This window comes from Barbatula barbatula (assembly GCF_947034865.1).
Source record: "Barbatula barbatula genome assembly, chromosome: 23".
Classification (NCBI taxonomy): domain Eukaryota; kingdom Metazoa; phylum Chordata; class Actinopteri; order Cypriniformes; family Nemacheilidae; genus Barbatula; species Barbatula barbatula.
Window position 1 is genome coordinate 17,064,882 of NC_136786.1, and position 11,803 is coordinate 17,076,684.

The following is an 11,803-nucleotide window of genomic DNA, read 5'->3' on the forward strand; positions in this document are numbered from 1 at the left end:
ACCCTGCCGAGATTATTATGATTTAGAAAATAATGACTGCAGACAATAAAGTGTGTCACTCAATAAATCATCTACAAACCTCACGCAGCCCGGATATAACAGGTAGCTAGTTCATCTAAAAGGCTCAGTGTGTGAAAAGCTATTCAAGATTCGGACCCCCGGCTCGAGCATACAGTTAACCGTTCAAACAGTGACGTAGCCCAGCAGGAAACCCGTCATTAAACGCCATAACCTCTCAGCTTTACAACATGAGAGAATTTGGTCAAGTTTCTTGAGTCATTTAATTGTACTTCACTGCTCTAATTACAGAACTGAAGCGAGCCAATGGTGGTGAGCAAAAAACGGGAAACAAAGGACCCGGTGACCTTTGATGTAACCGAGCCTATTGGCCGCATAACACGCACAATACTATTGGCCACGGTCAGCACAGATTCCTCACCTCACAGACAATAGCAATTAAGACAATAACCACTCAGAAGGTCCGAAAAGTGTGGATGTGTTGTCCTGTGTTTCAAAGCGTTTAAGAGATGCACACTTTCAAACTCATTCTGAATCTGTATAAATCAAAGGCTTCTTTACCAGCCGTACAAAGTGATTCAGTGTTGATTCATCTGGGCTCACTAAGGGATGTCGCTCCTATGGGTCTGACCAGGTATTTCCGCCATATTTCCCAGAATACACTTCAGAGGTAGCCATGCATTGGGAACAGACAGCGTTTTCATGCCTTCAGACAGAGACCTCTGTGTTTCAAAGCACACAAATCCCAACTGAGATCCTGAATTTGAATACCGGGCATACGTCTCGCTGCGTTCTATAAATATGCTGATTCATAAGGCAAGAGGTAAAAATGAAGAGTTTGTTTCCAAAATGAGATAACTGCGTTTTTAAAAAAAAAATGTTTTTAGTTAGCGTTGTTTTTAGAAACTATATTTTCTTCAATCAAAACAAACCAACCGCAGTTTGATTGATATGAATTGGAATGAACAATAACAAAACATGGTTTTTGACAAATTTGGTCAAATTTGAGTTTTGGAAACGAACTCTTCAAACATAGAATCTGCATCTGGGATGAAACTCTGACGTCTTTTGAGTAAAATGCATTGAAGACAAATTACAGCAACATAATTTCTCATCATACGTTTAATATACTAATACTATTAGTCAATGGGTGTTGAGATCTGTTTGGTTATAAGCATTATTCCGTGCACATCAGAACAAAACAATGTATGCACATTTGGAGCAGCTCGAAGGTGAGTAAATAATGACAGAATTTTCATTTTTTGGGTGAAGTATCCCTTTAAGATATCTTTCCCAACCCCCTTGTAACCAGACTCTCTCTCTCTCGCACGGGCAAAAACACACAAGACCTCAAACTTGCCCCCTTCCTACCACAAAGCAAAGATCTTCAATATCACCTGTCAATCGGGCCATTGTACATCCTTATTTACAGCTTTAACTCAGTTTGACCTTGCGCATTCCACACTGCTTCAACTGTGACTTTGTAAGAGCACAAACACACACACAACACAACACAATAAAACTAAAGTGAAGCTAAATTACACAACACTGCAGATAAAACAGCCAGAATAATGCTTAGACATGAATAAACACACTAGAAATGGCATTTATACATGTTGTATCTTCCTGTCCTCACCTGGTTTTACGCATCACCAAGAATGACAGTTTTAGTACAAAAATCTTTTCTAATGAAGAGAAAATGTGACTTATATCTTGGATGGCGTTTGTATACTTAAATTGAAAGCATTAAAAAATAATTTGTGAACTATCCCGTTAGTACGCTTGGGTCATCTTAGGATATATTATATTTAGAAAGAAATAATCATGTATAGTTTACTGTCATGTACATCCAACATCAACCAGCCATCAGCGGGCCGTGAGCTAAAGCCAGAAGCGATCTGTGAATGAAGAGACCTCTGACACCGAGAAGCTTTAATTACAAGGTGAATGAAGCCTTCATAACAGGATTGAAGGGGAAAACCCGACCGCGTAAAAGTAAACAAAAGTCACACAAGGCATGTCTGTGTTACCCGGAGTTCCAGCAGTCCACGTTCAAAGAGCCTGTATCCACCAATACTATTTCTGAACCCTGATATTTGTAGAATTTAAGGCCATTTTCTACTATAATCCGGAAAAGTTAGAGTAACATTTCCAGTAATACCTTTCAACAGTTCAAGAAAGTGCACATATTAGGCAACATAAATAGGCAACATTGCTCTTAAAGTGATAGTTCACCAAATTCTGTCATCATTTACTCACGCTCTTGTCATTTCAAACCTGTATGACGAAACATTTTATAGGATGTTGGTATCCGAACAACACTGGTACAAATTGACTTGCATTTGTTTTGTGTCTATGCATGAGAGGTGAATGGGTACCGCTGTAGTTTGTTCTTTCAAATTGTGTTCGGCAGAAAAAAGAAAGTCATACAGGTTTGAAATGATAAGAAGGCGACTAAATGATTTTTTACCGACCAAATTTTCGTCTTTGGGTGAACTATCCCTTTAATGACCACTGACCTAAGTGACCATCCCACATACCATCACTTACATAAAAATAGAGGTTGTCATGGAGACCAAACACTGATCTTTTTCTTGGAGGAAGGAAATGAGACGCTAAAGTAAAGAGGCGTTAGCTAATGGTAAACACAACTATATGCCACAAACGTTTTTGAGGTATTTCAGAACCCCTGGGCCCAATGTTGGAAATATGTTGGAAACGAGAGAAAATAAAAGTATTTGAGGTGAAAAACATCTTTGCAGAACACTTTCTCATTTATAGGCTAGTTACGTTCTGCCCCATGCTAGTTTTATTTGTCATTAAATGAACTACACACAACATATCTCAGCATGCGGAGGTTTCCAGAGCAAGACTATAAATCTTTAAACAGCTATTTACTCGCCTCTTCTAAAATGGACAGATGTTCTCAGCGTTAGACGGAATACATCAAAGACAGGTTAATTTATTCTTTATACGAAAGATGATGTATAGTCCTTGAGAACCACTTGAGAAAATAAGTCAGATTTACCTCAAAAGATTCTTCATCCAGGATCCTGGTGCCAAAGACGGTTATGCCATTGGTGTCAAGACCGGCACGGTCACTCCTGCCCAAGGGTTTGGTTAACTTCTTTTTACAGTCAACAATTATAGTCACAGTCTTCTTCTCAACGCTGATGCCTACACGATGCCACCTGAAACGGACAAAAGAGCGGAAGATTGTCAGCAGAAGCAACAAGTTAAACACGGCTGCACGTGAGTCGTGTCTTATTTCAAACCTGAGACAGATCGCCTCCATTTCTGATAACATTCAAGGCCTCAGTAGAGCACATTCCACCCTTCAAACTTTGGCCTTTTTTAACACTGGATTAAACTCATTAAACTCCTGACCAAATCCCCCTGTGAATTATTCGGCATGACAGGCACCTTGAACATTGTGGAAAGTGTGTGTCAGAAAGGTTAGACAGAGAAACTGAACTGTATAGTAAAACATCGAGCTGAGGAAGTAAAGCGTCGTCGGGTTCTTGGTAACAAGCCAAGGCGACGTTTCAAAGGAATATCAATAGCACACACACACAAGGGCGATCAATTTCCCATAATCCACTTCAATAGAAGGAAAAGCTTTATTCTGGCTCATGACTTTAAAGTACTTGGCAATCTTTGGCTGCAGTAGGACAGTGCTTACTTTTGTCTGGAAAACCACAGATTGTTTATAGGAAGTGCTAAGGGAATTTTATGATAACGAAGTTTAGACAAATAATGTGTATGACTGACAGAGCAGCATGTTAACCACAATGTGTATTTCATGCCTCGAGTGAATATAAAAATCCTGAGAATATACAAAAATGTTTGTTCAACACTTTAAATCAAAGGACTATTTTCAGTATAGACATTAAGAGTTTTCCCTAAGGGAATGCAGCATTGTAATTCATCTTTCCGTGCATGTATGTGCAGTAAATCATGTCAACAACACACCGTAAACCTAATAAAATTGCAATATGTTGTCCGTACATTTTGACACACACATCACATTCTTGTGTTTTATACCACTTCTAAACCACATCTGACACCTTATCCCAAGGAGCACATGTCCCTGGACATTTTGCTTTGAATAAAATTTTAATGTGTATATGAATAATGGAATGTGAATATTTTAAGAGGAAATATATTTCTTCCGAGTTTTTTACTATATATCCTTTTTTTCACAGCGACAATGCAAATACTGCAACGAAATTACCATAGTTCCAAAGGCTCACATTATTTATATACACACATATGCATTCACATTATTTATTTACAGTAAGCTATGAGAAAATTGTAAATTACATATTGCACGATTAGCTGGGACGGGGACATTATTTAAATATTGGAAAAGATCCAGTGATGTTACCACTTAATCCTATGTAAGCTTCGATAAAGGTAATACAGAAATTCATACCGTCACTCAAGGTCAAAGGTTATGTTAAACTGCAGAGAGCTAATCTGTTCTACTGTAAAACCCCTTACTAAATATCCATTCATTATTTCGAATATTACAGTTTTTGCAGCAAAACGGTACATTAAGGTTTATGCCGAAACTGACCAACTGCCCCAAATAATAACTCTTTAAATTGTGATCATAATTAAACAGTAATTTATTGGAATTTTATTTACGACTTGTCATTACGAGTGATTCAGATGAGCACTGAATTGCATTTTTACTCCGTTAAAGCAGCGTTTAAATAAAGTTTTAGATAACAAAGACATCCCGCATGGAAAAACTGAGTGGATGATGTAATCCGGGAGTTTAATTTTCAGAGATCAAGATCACACCCTAACTTTGGTGTATCAAGCTCGAACATATTGCCGGTCCATGTTTTCTTTGGAATTCAAACCCATGACCGCAGCGTTGCCGGCACAATGCCTCACCGAACACCACGTATGAATGGGAAACACTCTGCGGGCCACAAATGACTTCCTGCTGAACCAGTCTGATGACTGACCTCTGCCTGACCCTGTCTGCAGTGGGTCTTTCTCTTACAGGATGGTAAGAGACAAGGCTAATAAAACCTACCGGGCATTTCAAGCCTAACTTACTTCCCGTCGGCCAGGTTGAGAGAGCGGAACAGGGGGTAATCCTCAGGGGCGGGCTTGCCCCTCTGATCCTCGTACAGGAAGACAGGAGAGCGGCCCACTTCGACACCTAGTTGCTGGATGCCTTTCTCATTATAGATGGACAAAAGGAAGGACTGGATCCCAGCTTTGGGCCTGATGGTGGTTAGGATGGAAAAGTCTTCAGGGAACACACCATCTACAAATAACACAAACAAGAAGCATGTTTACTGTAGGGTCCAATAGCTTTGGCATCCAAACCACTAATTGCTTTCTAGAATCGACAGGCACAACATTTTCTGGCTTTGTTAAAAACCTTGAGGCAAGCAGTTTCATCCATTGCATTTTGTTGCATTGTTTTATAAATGCTGCGTGTATTGTTGCATTTTTTGAAAAAGCCATTGGACTTTAACTGCGTTAAATGTAATATTTAGTTTCCAGCTTAAAATGAAGATGTAATAAATACCGGATTTAGGCTAAAACAATATTAATAACTTGTAAAAATATTCGTACGAAAGGCCTTCAGTTTTTATTTCATGGAGTCTCATAACGTTAAGATTCTGTTCAATTGTTACACAGCTAAGCTGACAAACCATGCTGCGGTCGGAAGATTTTGGCCAAGTTGTCCTGCAGCTTAACAATACAAGAGTTTGAGTGAAACACGGCCCTGCACCATCAGGGATAGCGTCTTCTGTCTAAGCCCTGGCAACCGCAACAAAGGGCACATTTAAACCCAGCTGAACGCAGGCAGGATACAGAGGCACGTTTCTGGGGTTCGGCTTACCTGGGAAAAGCTGCTTGGTTGGAGCGCTGATCTGGGCGTTCTTGCCTACTTTGTAAGCTGCGTCCGGCTGTGATGCTCTTCGGTTCGCGCAAAAGCCTGAAGTTTTCTGAACTCCTTCTGGGACATTTTGAAATTCTAATACTTTGAGGACATCCACGGGTTCGGCTGTAGGGGGTAGAAAGGACACAGAAGTCTTTATGTATGAAAAAATGCATAAGCTACATTATTGCATAAAGCAAGTAAAGGCCGGGTTTAGCAGCTAGACGTGCTAAAAGCTAAAAATGTACAAGCAACTTCTGAAAACCAGGTTTTTCAGAATAACATTAAGAATGGATGAAAATCTATAATCAAAGACAGCCACATTTACATTTTTCAATGAATCAATACAATTTAACCTTCAAACCATGTTCAGAACAAAAACTTAAAACAATCCAGTGAAATCAATCCCATACAGACAAGCTCGACTGAGTCTGGAGTTCATCTAAATATCGTTGCCGTTTCTTTTTGACAATACGATATTCCACTAGAGTTTAAGGGCACCAAAGTATCCACAGATGGCCAATTGTATAATAGTCTTTGGTCTGTCAATTTCATGAGAGTCAATGGATCTAGGGAGGCAGAATGTAAGATCTAAAATCCCTAAACATTATTTTCAGACTCATAACACACAGACAAGAGAGTAACTCGCTAATGCATAACAATGGAAGTTAGACAAAAATGTCAATCCTTCAGTTCAGCATCTGCTTGTCTTGGCTACGGTATAAACCAAATTCTTCAGAAAGTGTGTGTGATATGACCCTTGTAAAACAGCTGGTTTCCACCTCGACTCTTTGGAAGACACATCCTAGGTTAAGCAAACTTGTTTCATGAGATTACGGTTAACAAAGCAAGAGAAAAGATCAACACTGTTCACCCCGGAGCTCAATTTCAGCGCTCTCAGAACAACCTTAGAAAGAACCCTAGAGGACCAAAGAAAATGCTCTTCATGATTCATTGTAATTGTTTGAGAGCATCAAACAGCAACACATGTAGACCACATGTATGGCTGGGTGTTACCCACAACCTACAAGGAAAAATGTCACAGGGGGGACTTCTTTTAACGTTTAGCCTTCGTAGATATTTTATTCGAAGCAAATTACAGTGCATTCAAGCTATACATTTTATAAAGATGCGTGTGTCCTGGGATTTCGAACCCATGACCTCTACAGTACGTGTTTGGCATCTACCACATAAAAGTGGTGCTTAAACCTCACGGCGATCTCTAAAAGCATGTTTAAACGTACGCTGTAATAAAGATTTTAGGGTATTAGGGGATTTTAGTACACAAAGCGTTCCCGTACAAAACATTTACAACCCCATTTCAATCTTAAAGCAAAGACGAGACATTCTTCAGTCAGTTCTTTGTGTTGGTTGACCTGCATGCTCACAGACTGAACAATCCCACAGGATCTCTCAGAAACATCTCTGAATTCTCTTAAAGGTCCAGTGTGTAATTTTGGGGATGATCTATTGATAGAAATGCAATATAATATACATAGCTATGCCTTCAGAGGTGCATAAAGAGCTTACACAATGAAGCTTTAGGTCCCCTTGCATGTAATTCGCCATGTTCTGTCAGCCGCCGTAGTGTTTCGAAAGGGAGGGGTGTAGTTAACGGTCGGTTGCAATTCACAACCTTGCCACTAGATTTCACTGACTTGACCTTTAAAAATTTTTTTTTTTAGAAATATATAAAACTACGGTATGTAAAGTTGTGATTTGTGGCATTCATACAACGATGGTTGTACGAATTGTAAGAATATTTGATGTTAGCGAGCAGGTTTGATTTACGTATAAGTCAAATAAAAATTAACTTGTTTTAAATGTCCAGTTTGTCATTTTTTGGAGGATCTATTGATAGAAATGCAATATAATATAAATAACTATGTGTTCAGAGGTGTATAAAGACCTTACATAATGAAGCATTACGTTTTATTCCCCCAATGAGCCATTTCTATCTACATACCGCGTGGGTCCCCTTGTATCAGCCATCTTAGCGAAAGGGAGGGGTGAAGAGAGCCGTTTGTTGCAATTCGCAACCTCACCACTAGATGCAACTTAATGTTATACACTGGACCTTTAATAATTCAATGAGAGAATTATCCTTTTTTTTATCGTCTTACAGTTGTCAGAAAACTTCGCTTGTTTAACAATTGAATCATACCATCCAGCCGTGGTTTGTGTTTTATTTGCGTCTACGCTACAGATGAACAAAGATGCTTGTGACCGCAGACTTTCTCCAGTCCTCATAGATTCCAGATGTGGCACTTTAGCCTGTGTTTGACCCTGCCATGCAAGTGCCAAAGAAAAATGTCAATACTCCTTAATCTTTGCGAAAACCAACTAAGAATGTGTTGGACAGTGCAGCTGATGACCTGGTGTAATTTTAACCAGACTGCTGTCCAAACACACACACGCTGATCTCTTCCTCTCTGTATTTCTTTACATTAGTCTTGAGTGTGTGTGTGTGTAAGAGAGAGAGGGTTGATTAGAGATTAAGTGTGAATTTGAAGGGAGAGAGAGAGAGAGATCATAAACCCCCCTCTCTCATGTGGAACACCCCGTAATGGGAGGAGCCTATAAGGGAAGGAGGGGGAGTGTTTTACATTTGCATAATCAATATAATTAAGAAATTCCCTGTTATTGTAACAGGAAGACATGTGTAGAGTTAAATAAAGGAGCTGAGAGACGTGCTGTCATGTCAAGTGAACGCAACGAGAAGCGTTCAAAGCATGGAGAATGCACAATTCAATTCATTTTGTGCATTTTTACAGGGTGAAATGATGCGAAAAGGCTGGGGACCTTTTTACCTGCTGCTCCTTGAGACTCTAATAATGAATTCAGTCAGAATATGCCTCTCTCTCTCTCTCTCTCTCTCTCTCTCTTTTATCCTCTCTCTCTCTCTCTCTCTCTCTCCCCCCTTTCACTCCTAACTCTCTGCCCTCTTTGACACATGCCTGCCGCTCGAACAAGACTGCATTATGCCACAGGCTCTCCGTGAGGCAAACTCACGGGTGGAATTCCTGCACAACATTTTCCTTGTATATTTTTCCACCTTTACCACAGTAACGAAACATCAAAGAACAACACACCCTTTCAAGGACCTGCTTTCCAAGAATGCTAAAGAAAACGTTTCACTTCATATTTCAGTATTAAATCACTATTCGCTACAGGTTAAACAGTATTTAATCATGATGTATCAAAACAGTATGTTTGCTTTCAATTGACTGGACCGACGTGTAAACTTTAAAGCAAAATGTGGGTACAAAGTGCTCTTTCTCAGGAGACTTAATGAAGATCTCACTTTATAATCGACTTCGCCTATTCAACACGTTTCCAAATAAAAAAAAGAAACAAATGAAATAGCTTTTGCACAACGTGGAAAATGTGAATCCAATGAAAGATTGAATTGAATCCAATGAATATTTCATTATCTTTTCAGACATGGTCGATTATCAGGGTCCTTTTTTCTAAGAGAACACCTGAGAGACTATCCATTTACTGGACAAATAATCGTACTGCTGTCTGGAAGAAATATATAAATAAATCTCATTCGTGAGTTGGCTTTCCCTTGAGTAGCCAAGCTCATCTCTCTGAGACCTGGTCCATCTATAAGAGTATGGAAAGATTACTGAAATGTGTGCATTGTTTGAAGGAATGCACATCTGAGGTTTCTAAGGCCCGGGGGCTGAAGAAACGTGTTAGTACAGTGCCAGCTCAAGAGGGCACCGAGCAAAAATACCTTCACGCGCTACAAACCGCAGGGGATGCAAAGCATTGCTCTGAAGTCGAGTGAGATTAATACATTCAAACATACATTATCAGCTTTGAGGGGCGAACATTGGCAAAGTTGCAAACGGTATCACAGTTGTAGCCTTATCGCGAAGAACGGCGAAGTAATCTAGCTACTTTTAAGTGATTTTAACTCTAATACCGTAACTTAAAGGGAAAAACAACGATGTATTTCTGTTACAATGTCGTCATATAAATAAATTCGCTATTGCTTTATATTTTTCATTTCAAAATTTATTTGACACCTATGTGACAGCATTAAGGCTTCATTTCATTTAGCAAGGTCCTTGGTTCCCGTAAGGGTAAGATCATTAGGCCGGTCTGGGGCCCCTTGATGGCTCTGGGCCCTTTGAAGACTTCAAAATAATAGGGATGAGCAGAGAGGACAGTCATCAAATAACTGCTCAGCACTTAGTAGAGAGACATTCCCACCGGGAAGCCTATGTTAGTGGGTCTAGTAGTGGGGGAAATGGAGAAAAGAAACTTTTTAGCAGTTCTTTTTAGCATCTTAATCTCTAGTGTGACTCTCAGCATTAACATCTAAAGGCGAAGGAAAAGGCAAGAATAGGATTTTGACGAAAACAATGCAAGCATTGTCTCAAACATTTATTCTACGACATTCTTTTTGAACACAAAATATTGAATGAACCTTCTCCAGAAACTCGAACAATCATCTGGTTTATGTACTCATGATCAAATCACTTGTTGAAGCCCTTTGAATCATGCTGCGTGTCCCGCCCATTGTAAATTCAGACCTCCCAGATTTCAATGACCAATTCAAAATCGAATTCTTAATATAAATTCCATGCTAAAAGATAATCAAAAACTTCGTGCAAAATGCATTCAGAATAAAAACGATTATCAATATAGTACGCTCAAATTAAAAAGCAATAACAGATAATGTATCTTTAAATTTATCATTAAAGGCACACTGGCTGGTATTCACTCTTTTCCATATAAAATCCACAAAGATGCAAAACACAGAGGAACTCTACCCTGCTAACCGTGTCCACACACACCTAAGGGACCACAGGTTCAAACAAAGAGCCTTTTTTCTTCAAATATACCCTAAACTATCTCTCCTTGAGACTCACTTGACACATTCCTTCCCTCCACCCTCCTCGTGACTGTATTAGACCAGAACAAATATACAAATAATGAAGTAAAATGTGTTTTTTTATAAAAGTTTGGACATATCTAAAATGCAAGACTTCAGTAAAGTGGACAATGAACAAGTCAGGCACAAAACAATAGGCTTCTTTATATGGTTGCCTCTCTTGAATATGCCTACAGTAAGGACTAAAACACTTTCTAAAACACTTTCAACGTTTAACAGTGTGACCACAGCTATTCGAAATCAGCACTGAAAAGAACTAAGTAAAGCTTAAGCGTAATGTTGTTTATCTGTCCTTAAAATGCGCAATGGGAGGCATCAGGTACCCGTGAAAACGTTTGGGGAACTGGTGGCTTAATTTGAATGAACTCTAGACTACATCTTATTCCAAGGTGTTTTTCATTCCACTGGCAAAAGTGATATTCTAGTTTGTACAGACATATAGTGCCAGGAGTTTTTAGATCTGCGCTCACCTGTCTCGAAAAGTTTCTATCAAATGCGCAAAAATCCACAGGCGCAAAGTAACGGATGCGAATCCCCTACCTGTCGGTCCATGAAAATAGTTTGGAAGCCTATCCTTACCTGCTCTGACATTCGGAGCCTGCAGAACCAGGACGAGGGATGAAACAGTGATGAATTTGGCAATAGTGGAATCCAAAAGCCACCTTTTCGTTTTCCACATTGGGGACCACCTTGGCCTCTCCATGGTCGAGCGCCCACAACTGTGCACAAAGCCGGGGCGACCTCTGTTTATTTGAAAATGATGTCCCTTCTACAATCCCAAATGTGTCCGATCTGCTCTAAACAGCCATATGTGAGGGGTATTTTGTCTCGCCAGGCCCCCGTCGATGCGTCTTTGCTTGTGCCCAGCCTTCAGACTGAAGGGATTCGGGCTTTAATCAAACCGAGACGCGCAGCGCTGGATCGCCTCACAGTCAAGAGGGCTGGACCCAGACCCTGGATTACAG

At 39.8% G+C, this 11,803-nt stretch overlaps 1 protein-coding gene across 1 annotated transcript in view; it reads right to left on the reverse strand.

Annotated features, from left to right (window-relative positions):
- The window catches only part of col11a1a (collagen, type XI, alpha 1a), a gene marked incomplete at its 5' end in the record, with an annotated part of 58,166 nt that extends 46,625 nt beyond the window's left edge, over positions 1–11,541 (reverse strand). The window contains 4 exons of the mRNA XM_079447632.1: positions 3,047–3,209; positions 5,092–5,305; positions 5,891–6,055; positions 11,418–11,541. Of these exons, the coding sequence (XP_079303758.1) occupies positions 3,047–3,209; positions 5,092–5,305; positions 5,891–6,055; positions 11,418–11,541 (666 nt within the window). The remainder of the gene's footprint in view (positions 1–3,046; positions 3,210–5,091; positions 5,306–5,890; positions 6,056–11,417) is intronic.
- Positions 11,542–11,803: the final 262 nt, after the last annotated feature.